Source organism: Elaeis guineensis, chromosome 15, assembly GCF_000442705.2.
Source record: "Elaeis guineensis isolate ETL-2024a chromosome 15, EG11, whole genome shotgun sequence".
Lineage (NCBI taxonomy): Eukaryota > Viridiplantae > Streptophyta > Magnoliopsida > Arecales > Arecaceae > Elaeis > Elaeis guineensis.
In genome coordinates, this window is record NC_026007.2 from 64,526,404 (window position 1) to 64,544,506 (window position 18,103).

At 36.5% G+C, this 18,103-nt stretch overlaps 2 protein-coding genes and 1 non-coding gene across 6 annotated transcripts; 1 reads left to right on the top strand and 2 right to left on the bottom strand.

Moving 5' to 3' along the window:
- The first annotated feature begins 1,914 nt into the window (after window positions 1-1,914).
- LOC105058245 (protein WEAK CHLOROPLAST MOVEMENT UNDER BLUE LIGHT 1) lies at window positions 1,915-9,360 on the top strand. Of its 4 annotated transcripts, none has more exons than XM_073249344.1 (4): window positions 1,915-2,182; window positions 5,240-5,876; window positions 7,021-8,870; window positions 8,963-9,360. In XM_073249344.1, exons 2-4 carry the CDS (start codon window positions 5,403-5,405, stop codon window positions 8,973-8,975), a joined length of 2,337 nt encoding a protein of 778 aa, XP_073105445.1. In that variant the 5' UTR covers window positions 1,915-2,182; window positions 5,240-5,402; the 3' UTR covers window positions 8,976-9,360. The 4 variants fall into 4 exon arrangements, with proteins under 4 accessions (XP_073105445.1, XP_073105446.1, XP_073105447.1 ...); XM_073249345.1 differs by having other exon boundaries at window positions 5,269-5,876; XM_073249346.1 differs by lacking the exon at window positions 1,915-2,182 and adding an exon at window positions 2,655-2,900.
- A 1,694-nt stretch (window positions 9,361-11,054) lies between these two features.
- On the bottom strand, window positions 11,055-11,127 carry TRNAR-CCU (transfer RNA arginine (anticodon CCU)). Its single transcript has one exon. It is a non-coding gene; the product is annotated as a tRNA-Arg (tRNA).
- Window positions 11,128-13,867: 2,740 nt separating this feature from the next.
- On the bottom strand, window positions 13,868-18,090 carry LOC105058246 (galactoside 2-alpha-L-fucosyltransferase). The gene is made up of 2 exons (XM_010941126.3): window positions 17,708-18,090; window positions 13,868-15,721 (listed from the first exon to the last, which is right to left on the bottom strand). The coding sequence occupies exons 1-2, from the start codon at window positions 17,958-17,960 to the stop codon at window positions 14,256-14,258; spliced, it is 1,719 nt and encodes a 572-aa protein (XP_010939428.1). The 5' UTR covers window positions 17,961-18,090; the 3' UTR covers window positions 13,868-14,255.
- Window positions 18,091-18,103: the final 13 nt, after the last annotated feature.

The window sequence follows — 18,103 nt, forward strand, 5'->3', positions numbered from 1 at the left end:
AACTTTTCCACAAAGTCTCAACTAATCTTATTTCCATTTTAAGAAATCATATTTCATGCTTTTAAGAAGAAAAGTCATTGATGACATAAATGGATCATAGCCATTTATCTCTCTCTCTATATATACCCAATAAATGGTAAGGAGAGAGAAAATTCGACTCCTCTCTAAAATTTTAAAAAATAGAAAGAAATTGGTAAAAAAAATGAGTATTTTTGAATGTCATGTTGCAAATGAAATCATGCTAAAAAAGAATTTGGATATGTTTATGCACAAAAAACCATTCCTACGCACATTAAAAAAAATAAATTCTATCGTACTATAATTAAATTTGTTACCAAATGTCATACTACAATTACCTAGATTTCTAGTGCCACAAAAAAGGATATTGATGCATAATAAATTAGTAATTCCTAATTCAATCATATTAAACTCAATTGGCAAAAGAAACACAGCACAAAAAAAAAAAAAAAAAATGCATGATACAAAAAAACACATAAAAAGAAAATTAGTTTTTTAGTGATTTGGATCCACAAAAATGTTTCACTCAAAATAAAAAAAAATCATACACATGCACTAAATTTTCAATTGTAGTCTAAAATCTGATTGTTATAGCTAGGAGTGGGTTTTGCCAGAGGTACTATGTGAATACTCATAATCAACTATTTTTTTAAGTTTCTTATTTTGCCCTTAGTTATTCAACATTCAATTCAACTTGAGTATTAATATTTATGTCATTTAATATTAAAATAAAAATCTAATCATATTACATTGTTAACTATTCAATTCAATGTTAAAATAAAATTAACATTTAGTGTCGATGTTAAAAGAGCTTTTAATGTTATCGGTAGGCTATTTTTGTTAATTTAAGACAAGCTACTGTTTTGCCATAGATACTATGCAATATCTAAAATGAAAATATGTTACATTTTAAATTTATAGCTATCATGCTACAGATGTTATTATTAAGGCAATTGGGAGAATTGGACAATTAAAGTACCAGTTAATGTCATGATGGTCGAAGCAATTTGGAAGGTTAGTATTGCAGTATTTTCCATGATCAATGAGGGTTTTATTGGATCAATGGCCTAAGCTAAATAGTTTTTGTATTTTCCTTAAATTATTCATTTATTTTTTAGAATGGAAACAATTGAAGCATTTTAGGTATAAATTAAAAGTATTTAAAACCTAAAACTTGATTGCTGCAATTTGGAGCATGGTACTTTTGTGAACTTAAAGCAAGTTGTTTATGTTTTGATAATATTAGTGAGGTGTCGGAAACAAATTGATCATTAATAATCAAATACATCTGCTTATAATTTATTTTTTATTATATTTTTTGAGTATTATTTATTTTTATTATATAAAATTATATTTTTATTATCTTTGCGCATATTGTTTAGGTATCATTTTTGTTTATTATATAATGGGATGGTTTCAAAGCCGGATAGGATAAAAGAGAGAAACCAAGATTCTACAAGTAGAGAATCTCTCAACTCCAAACCTGCATGGACTCTCTTTCTTCCCCTCCCTAATCCCAAATTCTCTTGATGCATCTTCTATTCCTTGCTAATTTCGGACTCTTAAAGATAAAATAATTTTTTAAAATAAAATCAACATAAATTCAACTCGCCAGGATTTTTTTTTTAAAATTGAAAAATAGAAGAATGACGGCTGAGCCGTTCATCCAAACTTTCACGTGCTCACGTGTCATGGTCGGAAGCGATGCTCGTGACCGGCTGACCGCATCAGAATCAGACAAACCAATGAGAGCCCCTGGCCTTCCTTGCCCATGCATATATTTAATATTAGCAAAAAAACAAACTAAAATTTTACGGAAAATATTCTCACCTGAGTTTTTAATTTCTTAAATTCAAGCTAAGATTTATAAAGCGAGGTGGAGATTCCATGATGGTTGATGAGGTGGTGGCTTGTCCTCGACCAACTCGAAATTCTCCAGATCCTCACATTCCCAAATAATAAAATATCAGTGTTCCAAATTGCTGAGGATAAATAGTAGAAACTCAAGGGGGAAAAAAAAAAAAAAATCTAATGGTTCGGAGGAACAGAGAGTTTTAGTATCAGGGAGAGAAATCCAGTTTGAGGAGTCCGCCCATCCAGCACTTGATTTCCTCTTTCTCTTTCGCTGTGCCTCCTCAAAGCTCAGGAAAGAGAGAAAATTCAAGTAAGTTCTGTTTCTTTCCCCTTTAGATTATTATGCATTTATTTTTTGTTTGTTTGTTTGAATTATGTCATTGCTTTTTTTTTTTGATGGAATATTCAAAATTTTCCAATTTTGTTGTTGTATCATTGAGTGAAGAAAAATCTGGATGTTCTTTTCTTGTAATGCATGCCTGGTGATAAAAAAATTATTCTAGATTTTTTTGGGCTTTTGTTGTAACTGTGCAAAGAGGTATTTGTGTTTGTTGAATACTTCAATCACACTAAAAGAGAATAGGCATATTGCATGTTGCTTCTTTCTTTTTTTTTTTTTTTTTTAGAAGAACTTTTTTTCCCATTTTTATTTGGCCATAAGTTAATTCATACACAGGAAGTGCCATGTCCTTCTTTTTCGTCCAGAATCTGAATCTAAACCTATCTGATATTATGTGTACATGGTCTTTCTTCTTTCTTCCTTCTTTCTTTCCTGTTTTAGATTTTAGTTGCCATGTGAGGTTCTGAAAGCGAATCTTTAGAGATAAGCTCCGTTAAAACAGAGGCCACGCCCCTGTTTTTTTTTTTCCAATCTCCCCCGCGCTGCACGTCTCTTCCCCTTATCCCGTTTATCTCTCTCTTCTCTCGTTCCTCCCTCTTGCACGCCTCCTTCTCTTTCTCTTGCATCCACCCAAGCTGACATATCCCATCTTTCTCTCTTCTGATCCGCGATAGAATCCGTTCCCTAGGTGCGCTTCTCTCTTCTGCCTCCTTATTCGTTTTTTTTAATTTCCAATCTACAGTTTCTTGTAGCTATGTAGTTCTAATGCTTCTTTTAAGGTTTTGGTTCGAACTTTGTTCCTTAATCCGTTGGATTTAGATCAACATTGATCGATTGGTTCACTTGGCTTGGAGTGTTTCAAGGTTTTTTTTTTATGTTCTTGGTTAATTTATTGAATTTTGAGTTGTTGTTGGTTGATACAATGTGATCTCAGCTTGTTGACGAACTTATCAATTATTGATCTCCTGCAAGAATTTCTGTTTGGTTTTTGGTGGTTGAATCATTGGATTTGGGTTATCTTCAGTAGATTCAATTGATTTGGAGTGAATAGGAATTGTGAATGATCATCTCTTGCTTCTTGGAAATTAGAATTAATTGTTTGTCTCGGAGGAATTATACTTCTTGGTTCAGTTGAACTAGAATTGCAAAGTAAAATAGGACAAGGTTAATAACTTGTTCCCCCTGTTATGATGATTAGTTAGTTTAAAATTTGAGATTTTTAAAATTTTAGAGAATTTTAAAAATTATTTTAAAATATTATTGTGGTACTTATTCGATATATATGTGATTTTGTGGTGCTTAAGTCACAAGTATACTTGTGAATTGGTTAGATTATCTATATTTCTTATATCTGTGAGATTAGTGACCTAACACTTCACTTCACAGTGTATTTTCTAATAGATCTTAAAAAATTATAGTTTATATTGCTTAATAAAATAGTTTTTATAATCTTTGCCCCTGTTTGATTAAATAGTCGAGCATGCTATATTTTATCTTGGAAAATGATATAAAAAATATATATTTATTTTATATTTCAAAAAATGAGTTATTTTGAATGCATAACTTGTTTTGAAAAATTTGATTAGATAATTTATAAAAATACTTTTATAATTATATATTTAGTATGACTATGATCGATCTAGCCTCACCCATGGAGATTATGTTTTGATTCTGCTGACTTATATTCTGAGAAAATAATTTTTTCACTCTACTATCGATTATTAGAATAGTAGTATTGGGTGCCATTATCTAAAAACTGTTATCCATTATCTAACCCATGGTCATAGCCAAATGTTAGATTTAGTATCAATTTGTGAAAAATATACTTTAGACAAAAAAAATTATTCTCTAAAATTTGATAAAAATAAAATTTCACCAAGTTAGTGATATATTATTTATTTAATTTATTATTTTTTTTAATATACTCTGACTCACTTTAAATTGTTATATTACTTACTCGGTTATATAGCTCATTATTTTTATTTTACTCTGTTTTTCAGATTTTGATCTATAATTAACTAAGAGACTTGGGGGAGTGTGCTAGATTGCTTGGAGTATTTAATAGATCTAAATTCTTGAGGATTAAGGTTATTTCATTAATGAAATGATTAGATATGTTATTCAGATAGTCTTGTATATTGTGTAGTTCATCCTGAAGGCGTGTGTATGCGTATATTCACATATATAATTCTTTATACTTTTTCCATATCTCATATTAACATGCATAAATAAAGTAACTTTCACGAGAAAATAGGAAATATGCACCTTCCTCCTTTCACTTTATAGGGTTGATTTCAATTTAAATGTGCTCTCATTACAAGTATAAAGTATCATTACATATAAGAACAATTGGTAACTTCTGCCTCCGTTATAATTCTCTCTCTTCAGTTTTAAGTTAGCATATAAAAGCCATGTGTTTGAGCTGGTAGTAGAAAGAGTCATACATGATGAAGAATTCAACATCACTAACATTGCCAAGGTCTCTTAGTTCTTTAGTTTTAATCTTCTCTCTTCATCAGTTATAGAAATGTTATTTTTCTTTTACTTTTGATTTATTTGATCCAGATTGCCCTATAATGTGCTTCTACATTCACTGCACTATGCATTATAGACAGAATGGAGTAAAATCCAGACCATCACATCTATTTGTTATTGCTTCTTTTATTTTCCTTCTCTGGACCAATCAGATGTTCATCAAACTATCAGAGTCTTTCGAACAAGAAAACTTTCATATGTTTCATTAGTAGTCTAAAAACTTGAAATTCTGTATTTTTGCTTTTGGGTTGTCATAAATGGTGAGTAATCTCAACTATTAAATAATTGTATGTCGACATAAATTGATGCAATATCTTTTGGGTTGAAACAGAGTATTCCTCGTAGGGAAGTTGAAAGTTTGAGTTTTTGTGGTTTCGATGAATATGTATGATCTTAACAGTGGGCATTGTTTGACAAACATTTATATTTGTAATCATTTATTATTATTTGAACTTATTTGTGCCATTTTTTATGTTATCATTTGGGTTCCAGTGATTAACTCAGAAATATCTACCAAACAGAGGACATTGAAGGAAATTCTTCTGCAGAATTTTCTATTGCCACTTCCAGTTCACAGAAAGGCCCAACAAATCCCAAACCTCCTGCTTTCCCAATCATCAATGAAATAATTGATGCTAATCAACAGAATAGAGCAATGATAAAGGATTCTGAACTACTTCCAAGTAATTTCCATAATGGCCTACCACCAGTCCAAATGGCATCTAGTTCATCAGAGATTTTAAATGAACTGCAAATTACTCGAAAGGATGCGATACCTGCATCATCAGAAGCGTGCAGCAATCAAGCAGCTCATAAATTGGACCAATCTGAGGAGCAAGATCATGAGCCATTACACAAATTTGAAGATGGTTGTACTCTTACAATTGCCTCTAGTAAATTACAAGAGACAGAAGGTAGGCTGCATGTATTGACCAGTGAGCTTAAGCATAGCCAAGTGGAGGTTGGCAGTACACAAAGGAAAACATCCAAATTGTCTGACCACTTGGAACAAGTCATTGAAAACAGAGGTCTTGTTGACACTGCAACACCTTTTGAATCTGTTAAAGAGGCTGTCACCAAGTTTGGGGGACATGTTGATTGGAAAGCCCAAAAGGCAATGACCTTACAGGTAGTGCTTAAAACTAAAATCCTTTTTGTGATTCACTTCTGCAAGATGTTCCATCTGCAATGTCTTTGAGGCCACATTCTCAGGGGTCGAGGAAAAGAATTTCTTTCTGATATTTTTAAATCTTTATTTTGATAGTCTCTTCTTGAATTGAACCTAAAATTCTAATATGAATAGCCACTGTTCTCTTCCAATAAGAAGTACAATTTCTTCATTTTTAAAGAAAAAAGAAATTATTGATTCAAAAATAAATCTGATGTTTTTTTAACTGATGCCATTTGTTATTGCATGGTGTGTTATCTGGATGTGCGAGTGCAGGTCTTAATATTCATATTGGATATGAATCCAAACTGAATGCATGTCGAACACTTATGTACTTATTATTATTATTATTATTATTGACTCTATGTTTGAGACATTGATAGGGAGTTGGTCTCTTACAATATTGAGTTTGATGTAGTAATTAAAATGATCTTTTCTTGTTTTTAAAGAGATTGATCAAGGATGTAGATATCATAATAACTTCAAAAACATTATAAAGTTTGAATGAGAAACATGCATACTGGAAAACGTTAATAAATAATATTATTTAATTTCTTTTTTTTAATATTAAATAGTTGGAAAAAGGCTTCACGATTATGGTCATGGTTTTCTTTTATACAATATGTAAAATACATATGTTTAGTTAAAATTATGTTTTATATGTACTGCATCTCTCCTTTCCTTTTTCTTATACTGAATCAGACACTTAAAAATGTGGATTCTCATTTGTGTCCATTTAACATTCCCCAAATGTGGTAGAAACCTAATTCTTGATTCCTTTCCATTCCTAGTTATCATTGGTCATTTAAACATGAAACTTCACTGCAAGCAATGAACTCTTCTGTATGTCTTCTTCTTCTTCAGTTTTTGATAGAGAAAACCAAGAGGCCACAAACTATTTGTACCAGGGGGCTTGGTTAAGACAAGGCTGTTTCTTCCCAAACTCATATTGTACAGTTTTTGTAGAAGGGTGATGATGGCAAAATAATATAGTTAGTCAGTACATTCAAGATCAATTCTCTTCTTTACCAGTAACAAACCAAATGCCATACCTCCATTTCATTTATGGAAAGATTCTAACTTCTTTCAATTTGGGCTTGTACAGAAGCAGCAGCATGTCCAACTTCAACTTGAGAAGATACAAGAGGAAATTCCAGAGTACAAAAAGCAATATGAAATTGCAGAAGATGCTAAAGCAGAGGTACTCAAAGAACTTGATAGCACCAAGAGACTCATAGAAGAACTAAAGCTAAGCCTGGAGAAAGCACAGATACAAGAGGCCCTAGCAAAACAGGACTCAGAACTTGCTGATCTCAGGGTCAAGGAGATGAAGCAAGGAATCACGAATGGTACAAGTGTTGCAGCCAAAACACAACTAGAGGTTGCCAAAGAAAGGCAAACAACAGCAGGTGCAGAACTGAAATCAGTAAAAGATGAGTTGGAAGCACTGAAAAGAGAGTATGTTGCTCTGGTTAATGAAAGGAATGTGGCAATTGGGAAGGCTGGAGAGTCTACTTTTGCTTCCAAGGAGATTGAGAAGACTCTCGAGGATCTAACTCTGGAACTCATCACAACAAAGAAATCGCTGGAGTCTGCCCAGGCTGCACATCTTGAAGCGGAAGAGCAGAGAATTAGTGCAACATTAGCATGGAAAGAAGATAAACTTAACTGGGAAAAGGAGCTGAAGCAGGCTGAACGAGAGCTACAACATCTAAATGAGCAGCTTTTGTTGGTAAATGATCTAAAATCAAAGCTAGATACATCCTCTACATTGTTGTTCAATTTGAAATCTGAATTTGCTGCTTATATGAAAGCAAAACTAAGCCAAGAATCTGAGAACATCGGGAACGAAAATCCAGCAGATGAGAAAGGAGAAACAAAGACAACTCGGACAACCATACCAGCAAAATTAGCTCGAACCAAGATTGAGCTTGGGGAAGTGAAGACTAACATTGAGACGGCAAAAGATGAAGTCAGTTGTTTAAGAGTCGCAGCTTCTTCACTTAAATGCGAGTTGGAAAGAGAGACAAGAGCCCTCACCACCATGAAACAGAGGGAAGGGTTGGCATCTATGTCTGTGTTATCTCTTGAGGCTGAGCTGAACCAGACAAACACCGAAGTAGAACTAATTTCAATGAAGGAGAAGGAAGCCCAAGAAAAGATGGTAGATGTGCCTAAGATGCTTCAACAAGCAACTCAGGAAGCAGACCAAGCCAAAACAATAGCTCACTTGGCTCGAGAAGAGCTAACACATGCCAAAGAAGAAGCGGAACAAGTCAAGGCAGGAGCCAGTACCATGGAGATCAGACTATATGCTGCTTTAAAGGAGATAGAAGCAGCTAAAGCATCGGAGAAGCTGGCACTCTCGGCAGTCAAAGCATTGGAAGCGAGTGAACAGGCTGCAGGCTTAGAGACAAATGACTCCACAAGTGGCGTGTCACTTCCACTGGATGAGTACTACAGTCTCAGCAAGAAAGCCAGTGAGGCTGAGGAGCTTGCCAATAAGCAGGTGATTTCTGCCATAAAGCAAATTAAAGCAGCCAAGGAATCTGAGTCAAGGTGCTTAGACAAACTTGAGGAAGCAAATAGGAAGATAGAAGAAAAGAAGAAAGCATTAAGAGATGCAATGGAAAATGCTGAAAAGGCCGAGGAAGGGAAATTGCGTGTGGAGCAAGAGTTGAGGAAGTGGAGATCTGAGCATGAAGAGCAACCGAAAGCGAGAGATGCTGCTCTAGATTTAGCTAATTTCTCATATTTCGAGGAGACAGGAGAATCTAACAGCCTTGTTAATGAAGAAGAGCCTGCTCCCCATGTTCGCCCTCAAATTACTACCCTCCGGGAACACTTGCAATGGAATGAGACAACAGATATCATGCCTAAACCAAAGTTGGGAAGGAGATTGTTCTTCCCCCGGATTGTCATCTCTTTGGCCAGAAAGAAGGCAGAGTCATTGAAGTAATGAAACATATAATTTACTTAGAGATATTGAAATCTCTCAGATATATATATATATATATATATATGCTAATAATTTTTCCTAATTATAGGGACTGGAGGTGAGGTATGGTGTTTAAAGGTTGTACTACTGGTAAAGTCTTTTCCAGAATATGCTGATGGAAGTACAATTGCCTGGATTTCGATGTTCGCCCATTGCTAGTATACCAATCTGCTGAATAGTTTCAAGCTTATCATAGCCATCCACCATTCCAATTGATGTAAGGGGGGAAGCCAAGGCTTCCTCCAGAATTTATTTATTAGATGTGAAAGTAGATGATGACGCCATTCCTAACAATGCACAGGAAGGCACATGTAGGCATTGGGTAATGCAGAAGTATCTAGGATCACTGTGAGGAGTACAAGAACAATCTACCAGTAGATTAAATCATGTACAAGGATTGTTCTTTGTGATGACCTGGCTATGCTATAAAATGTATCTTTCTCTTTTTGCTTTTTCTTGTGAGAAAAGTGAAAGGAGTGAGGCACTCCTCCCACGGATTTTATTAAGGTATGAGCGTAGTACAAGACGTTGCTTGACCAAAAAAGTTGTAAAGCAATAACTGTAACACCGTGCATTGTCTTTTGGTTTACAGAGTAAAGCAAAACTTCATCAAATAACGGCTGATTTTGCATCTGCATGGTTTTCCTCAACGAGAAGTGCTTTTCAAAAAGAACTTCTGAACTTTTATAAGTGGTTCCTTTGCTTGGCCTCGAAGCATGGATTTCATGTATTTGTAGTCTCCAAATAGCTTGCAGGCTTTCTATATGATAACCAGATGTCCGCCTAGTGAAGAGGATAGCTATCAGTTCGGTAGCTGTTTTGGCCGCCTTCGTCTTAAAGTTGAAAACCCTCTGGTTATGCTCCTTCCACATACACCAGCAAGCAACTGAGGCTAGACTTAAAAGGCCAGTGGCTTCCTTCTTGGGCCCATAGTATTTATCCATTTGCTCCAAAGATCTCGAAAACTGGATGGAGGTCGTGGGAATTGCATATTATACAAGAGGAGATCCCACACAGTGTTGGAATAGCTATAGTCTATGAGCATGTGGTCTAATGTCTCTCCTTTGATTCAACGCACTTAACTCCTTTTTAACCAGTTTGTCAACTGTGAGCACTTTGTTATTATAGTATAACCAAATAAAAAATTTGATCTTTTTTTAGTACCGGGTAGTTTACATATTAGAAATCCAAAATGAGATAAGATACTACTATGATGGATTTAGAAATTACCTGAGCTGCTCCATTTTCATTGTCTATGATCACTATTAGTGGTAAGTTGAGCTTGGTTCAATAAACCAAGCAATGTTCAGCTCACTGGCCACCATCAAAGGTAAGGGACTTCTGAAGTTGACTCCTAGACTTTGCTTTAACATGAACTTGCAATTCTAGCGCAGAATATTCAGCTCACTAGCCATTGCCAAAGGTAGGAGGATTCTAAAGTTGACTCCTAAACTTTGCTTTAACATGAACTTTGCAATGCTGGCCTTGAGTTATAGATTGAGGAGTTTAAAACTGTGGGGTTCATTGCCCAACCAAACTTGGCATCAGGAGAGCGGTGATGACTTTTGGTAAGGCTATATAGCTTTATGATGTAGGTGAGACGAGAACAAGATTATGGTCCTTATTGGTATTGGAAAGTGTAAATAAGCCTGAATTGTAACTAAAACTTCTAAAGCACCTATCTGGTGTGCCTGCCGCATTCCCCATCGACCTTCAAAGGGGATAAGATTTAGGTTTGGATCCAGAAAGATCTTAAATTTTTTTTTCCTAAATTTAGGACTACTTTCTTTACGAACATGTCTGTATATATTTATGTATATAAAGTACAAATAAAAAGTTTTAGAAAATATTTAGTCCAAAGGCTTCCCATGAATATCATATATTCTTAAGGTTCCCGTAGACAAAGGATGGTAAAGAGAGAATTTTAACAATATGTTATCTTTTTTATTAAAAAAAATAATGTGGTACCATATTTTTGTTTAATTATAGTCTAGAGGCACTAAAACAAGTTAAAATTTGACAAAATTAGAACCATATCTATCAGCTATTCGCTTGTGAGAAAGTACATATTCTAAACAGGTCTGGAAAGTTTATACATGGACTAATTAGAATATGAAAAAATTTAAAAACTATATATTTACCGCGCCAGGTAGGGGTCGAACCTACGACTTTCTGCTTAGGAAACAGACGCTCTATCCACTGAGCTACAGGCGCTTTTGAATGACATTAGCAGCTACATAAATTACTTATTTGTTTCCGAAAGATGATAAATCACCACCGCCTGTTCTATTTCTGGGTACGAACTGCTTGTATGTTTTGGTATAATGACTGCTCCTTTTAAACTTCATCCCTGGCTCAGCTAACTCCTACAACTCATGTCAACCAAAGTCTTCCCAACACTTCAAATTCACCGGGAAACCGTGGCTCCTTTACTTGGATTCCCTTGTTCTACACAAAAATCCATCAATTTCAAAACATTTAGAATAAATAAATGCATATGTTACTAAACAAAAAGAAGAGAAACCTCTACTAGTTTACTTCTACTCTGCAAACTACGAAGAATGATCCAAAAATATCCACTATTTTTTGCAAATATAAAAATCAAGTGGACTTTTCTGAAAGTTCTCCACTTAGGGACAGTACTTCAATGAATTTAATTATTTCTAACATTGTGAAGCATAATGGTCATTATTTCAATACAAGATTAACATGCTTTGATCAAATTGCAAACATATATAATGATTTATTGATCACTTGTTTGCCCACAAATAACTTGTGAGGTGGTGTCCTTGTTTTTGGACACATCTTCACAGTTTTATAACTTAATAGAGGTAAAGATATGATTAAAAGAAATATATAGCAGTATTACAAATTTATTTATTTATGTAGTAGGTTGAGTCGGATTTGGATTGATTCAAACCCAACTTGAGACTTGGCAAAGATCGAGCGAGGGTCATAGCGGAACCGCTCACCCGGACCAGCTTCACAAGTACTGGAGTGATCAGCAATTAATGACATTAAAACTAAATTTAGAAATCCCAACAGACACACTCTTCTGCTAATGACGACGGGATGCCGCCGCTGCCGGCGAAGGGCCGGTGCGACTTCAGAAGCACCTCCGTCTGCAACAAGAAGCTCATCAGTGCATATGAAGCCAACAAAGGTATTCTTTGTGACCGTGAAGCTGAAAGTATATCTTTCAGGATTATATTCAGAAGACATAGTGTAAGTTGGCTGAGCAAAGTTCCATAGCTGGGAGTGCCTGGGCAACGAAATCACTCAACGGAGTCATGAAAATCCGTGGGAAAGTGTGAAACCATTGGCCGCTGCAACTCTTCAGATTCCTTGGATCTCCTCCTCCTGATCTCTTCCCTCACTAGTAAATATCTTGTAACATTCTCTGCCATCAATAAATTCTGGGGCCTCTAGCAACTCTCACTTCCATCAAAAAAGATTAGTAGGACACAACCCAAGGGCGGTTGAAGTGGGCTTCGCTAGGTCGTGTAGTTAGTGCGATCTCCTGATATGCTACTAAGTCGTTAGCTGCGGTTTATAGTTTGGTAAGTTCCTATGTTGATACCATAGTGTTGTGGTGCAGAGTAGGAGGCTTCGGGAGCTTCATTAGTCCTACATTGGTTGTGAGTTAAGAAAGACTCTGATTTATATTAGAAGAGATTATCTTTCTCACGTGAGGCACTTTTTAAAAGATAAAATTATGAAACCGGACCAAAGCAGATAATACCTCACGTGCCAAACTATGAGTCTTTGACCGCAACATTGGCTTACACAGACTTCTTCAGGAGCTCTGGTTATATAAAAAAGGACCATCCTTCCCACAGGAGATTTTTTCAAGGACAAAACTGTGAAGCTCATGGGTCAAAGCGGACAATCTATAAACTCTTGAATTAGTGTAAATCGTGGCAAAACTAATGCACACAGAGTTACTATGATTGCATATTGTGCTACAATAGCGAATAGAAACTAATTTGGTTACTTTCTAAGCAATATTGGGATTACGTTACAATAATCTGAAAGGTTGGGACTTCTTTGCAATTCAGGGGCAAAAAAAATGAAAGGATGGAGAGATGTTCATGCGAGAGACCAAAAAAGGAATGGCAACCCAGAGTCTACTGGACTGTTATCAAGCAATTCTGCTGTAAGTTCTTGGCTTTCTTCAATCTACTCAATTACCACCGTACTATCTTTGAATCGGCATATTCATATTAAGATTTATTTTCGAACTTCAACAATACCTTCAAAAGCTCCAAAGAATGCCTAAATTTTCAGTACATGATCAAGGCAGTTCCCTTATGAGCAATCAATCTTGATTACATCACAAAAATGATGTTCTTTCTAAAGTAATAGCCTCCCTCTTTGCTCAAATTCAATAAAGGATTCTTTGTGAATAACGATGTGGCTAAAGGAATAGATGACATGCAGGTACAAATGTGATAAGGAAAAAATTTGCTTACCTGGATAAAAACCTTGAGGACAAAAAATAGAAACTGTCAATGAGCATCCAAGATAGCACCACCCATATCCTTATTTGCTTACTAGACGCCATGAGCGTCTAGATGCCATATGCCCAATTTTATTATCTACTACGCTCTTGGTTCGGGGCACGACAGAAGATCCTAAAATGCCTAATTTGGAACGTGTGTAACCGAATCAGTGCAGAACTGGGATGGTTTTTGATATCTTTTCAGCATAAACCAGGAACCGATCTAAACTAGGCAGAACTACCTAGTTCCACTCGGTTCAGCATGACTCAAACCAGTTTCTATGATAGCTTTCTGGATTCAAAACATGATTAAAGACGGTCATTAACCAAAAGAACATTATTTGTATGAGGGTTCACTAAAGATTCTGCTAACCTCTTACTTTGTGAAAAATTTTCTTGAAAAGCTTCAGGAAAGTATGAAGTGAATGCAGAATAAAGGGCTAATAAAACCTCTAACAAGTAATGGGTAATTGTTCCATATGCCAAACAATGTCAGTTCCATGAAACTTAATAAAATTTCTGACACAGCCAAAAGGACTTTGAATCGTTAAGCTAAACTGATGGACTATTAAGCAGATTACATAAACTGTTCCCAGATATTAACATCAGAAGCTTATAGAATGTAACAATCCCTCAACCTTGCTAGTAAAACAAAAATGGCAGGACTTCTCCCTTTTAACCAAATACTGTTGACAATTATCCGATATATGCCATTTGCAGGTAGCCCTAATTTATGACTATGGGCCAGAAACTTAGTAGTACATGATCAATATAACTTGCCTGATTGTAGTGTACAGTGATGAACTATTCCATCTGAATGCAAGTAGCAGACATGCCTCAGCTACCATTCATCCTGATCAACCAGCTTGAGGCCCCAGCTCATGTCTTCACAATGCTTCACATGTGGGACTAGGGCCCCTGTGTCGACACCTCTCTTAGCTTTGCAATCATAAAATGGAGGAGCATGAAAACAAGGCTCCATTGACATGACTCTACGGCAGGGAGGGTCAGGTGCTGTTTGGTTTTCAGGCTTGAACATAATCCATGGCTTTAATCCACCAAGACCTTGAGCCACATACCCAAATGTAGACCATGCGCTTGTCACCAACTCATCGGTCAAACTCAGGAGATACATCTCTGCCCATGCTTTCATGTTATGCATTTGCTTTTCTGTCTGTTGGTATCCTTCATGGCTTGGTTGATAGACCCCGACAATCTCGCCTGTGATGGTCGGGTGCTCCCAGTACATGTTTCTGATTTTTTCGAAATATCCAGAGTGTAAAGAAGTCACAATAACTGCTTTTGATGTGACATCTGAAGTTGAAACTACAGAGTCTTGCGCATTGATACCAGGCAAGAGCTTTTCCTTCAGAGAACATCCAAGGATCTGATCTAACACATGCTGAAATGGACCGATACCTGTATCAAAGACTCTGATCTGGATACCCACCCTTTCTTTGGCCTTGGATAGATAAGATTGATAATACCTGGTAATCAAACCCCATACCCGGTTTGTAGGATGGAAAAGATAACGTCCCAAATGATGGAAAACAGTGTCTTTTTTGGGGAAGAGCTGACTCAGTTCTTCTTCATATGTTGGAATCAGAAAGAGGGATGGTACAAAGTAGTTATCTGATCTCAGCACCAACCAAGGAATCTTTTGAAGGACTCGTTGGTCATCTTCACAGAAGAAAAGCTTATCAAAGTCACCATAATCATGGGCTAGGTGGAGATAGGCATAAGCAGGTAGCGATCCCATTGAAGCACCATCAACACTGTTACTAATAACCTTTTTTTCCAACATGTTTCCATAACTCTGAGGAGCTTTAATATCAAAGCTGTTAAACTGGTTAACAGGAAAATCCAAGGGTAGAAGCCAGGATGTTTCAGGAAATGGTTCGCAAAAGAGGTCTGCCAGGTCAGCACCTCTGTCAATGAGTAAGACCCTGTTTGTAAGGAGAGAGTAAAGAAAGGCTGAAGCAAGAGTTAATATTCTGTTCCCTAACCCGCTATATGATATCCATACCACATAGTTGCATTCTGTAGACTCAATGGTCTGGCCAGATTTCAACTGTTCTACAGCTTTGTTGTACAGTTCAGTGTTTGGGCCGCATTTTTTTTGGAGTGCTTCATGCTTTCGCAGCCTTTCCAACAAATACGGTGATGGCAAGTGAGGTGATTCTTTACGGTACAATACAGCCTGATACCTACTTAGACAGGATCCTTCATCAAATCCAGCATCCAGCAGGCCAGCAAGAAGTTTGTCCTTTGGGATGTTCGAGGATGCAGAGGATCCTTTTTCTGAACCTAATAATTGCACACATTTAAAGGCACTTAAGCAAGTTAATTGAACATGTAGACATCTTTTAAGACAGATGTTAAAAAATATATATAAGGGCCTCCTAAGTAACAGTAATTTAAGTAGTAAAAGCCTCGCATGGGAAGGAGGCAGTCTGGAGTGAGTGTAAGGGACTAGGGAGTACAAAAACAAGTCAGCAAAGGTCACTGTGTTCCACGATAACCAGAATTTCTGGAACCTGGAAAACTTGAAAAATATTCCAATGTCCCTAAATCTTGTAATTGCCACATCTGGCAGAAACCTCTCACATGTTTCTCCCCTCACAACAGTGCCCTCTCAGCCACTTCCACTCATAAAAGAGACAAGCACACAACAGTCCCTCCATGTCAAAAGGTGTGTAATGTCATCTAATGAATAAGATTGCACAAAGCATGCAACCAAGAATTTAATAAGCTGTAAATTACAAAAATCATTACATAAGTTTGTGGGTGCCTGTATGCGGCAAGAAATCAAGTATATGTGCTCCAAATATGCATCTTGTGTATAAAGGTGCATAGTTGCAGATCTGTGTACAAAGAGATATCCCAACACAGCAAAAGCATCCAAGGCCTCTGCACTCCACAATTAGTCTATGGAAATAAATAATTAACTAAAATTTAAGCAACAAAAAAGAGTGAAGTAGCAAAGGGAAGTCTGCGGGGTTGACATATGCAGGAGAACTGGACTTCACTTGAGAGAACTTTTTGCTCCATGTTGCAGATGTATCTACTTTTTAGTTCCAACTGGATTGTAGTCCCCTTGTATGACCAATGGAGTATAGATCTCACTAAAATATTTTGGCAATTAAATCCATGTTCCATAAATATATTAAAAGCTTGTTCTAACTTGGTGTAGACAGTATCCAAAGTCTAGCTTTTAGAGCAGACTTGCAAAGCTAATTTTGTCCCTTGCCAAGTACAGAAATAATGAGCAAACCATGGTATGACAAACAGTTCCACCTAATCCAGCAAACACAGCTGGAAACTTGGACTAGTCCATGTCAGGGGTTGATCATACACCTGCATTATCTACTTATAATTTAGTTGAAGGATAATAACATCTTACTTAGCCCTTAGAATGCTGGTAGATGTCTGTCATTCATAGCACTCCAAGTGCTTAATTCCCTCACACTAAGAGAAAAGCATTCAGTCTTTTAAATCGCTATATATTTTTCTATTGATCCATGAGTGAAACATGATATAGCATGATATCTTTAAACCAAAGAAATCCACAATTAGGTATACATTCTTAACTTTAGCAAGACAACATAATGTACTTGCACATAATAACCTGGGAGTGTTTTACGATAACCAATGATTTTGTTCTACAGAAGGATTTCTACTATAATCTATTTCAATATTACTACCTTAAACACATTCAAACTGGAGAAATTATCGATGATTTTAAACACATTCAAACTGGAGATACATCATGAAGCAATACAGCTCGAAGTACTCATGAAGCAATTCCCAATATGGAGAAATTAGCAAATCCCTAATTTGAAAACTGAACATTTTAACTAATGGAATATAAAACTGTTATTTGGTCGGAGGGTTTTAGTTTCGCTTCTGCTAGAAATCAAGATCTTCTTCTCCTGAAGTTGCTTGTTTTGCTTCCATGAATTGGCAGGTTCCCCCATCCTTCTCTCAAAAGACAAAAAGAACGAAAAAAAAAAAAAAAACTAATATATATAAACCTATAAGCTTCATTAAGGAAGAAAAATTGACACAAATTTCTAAAATTTCTTTCTCTCACCAGATCTACTAAAATTTTGAGCTTTCTTTCTCTCACCAGATCTACTAAAATTTATAGGGGAAAAGAAAAAGAAGAGCACTTAGCATGAAAGTTATACGGAAAACCAATCTAATTAGAATGGCAAAACATTCTTCTCAAAATCACCAAACAAACAAACTAAATATTTTCGGAAGAAGAAAAGTAGGAGTGGTGGCCGGTACCTTTTGTTGATATTACTTCAAATTTACCCTTTTCTTGGACTCCTCCGGCTCGGCGAAGCGGATCCAGCGACGAGCTCCGGTGGGCGCTGGAGATGACCAACAGGAGCACCAAGCAGGCGAGCAGGACCACGGCGGGCCGGACGAAACCCGAGGCCGGCCTCTTCTCCGTGCCGGGTCGAAAAGGCCCGTTGCTCTCCGGGTCGGGGGCTTCGGCCGGCGACGGCTGCGGCCTCCGGATCCGCTTCAGGTCCATTGCCAGTCCTCTTCAGAGGATCCGGGGATGGATTTTGACACAGGATTTGCCAACGGAGATCCGAGAGGCCAAAAATGGTGTCTGATCTGAGAGGAGCGAGGCAAGGTAGGACTCGATCGCTACGAAATAATTGTCACGCGGGC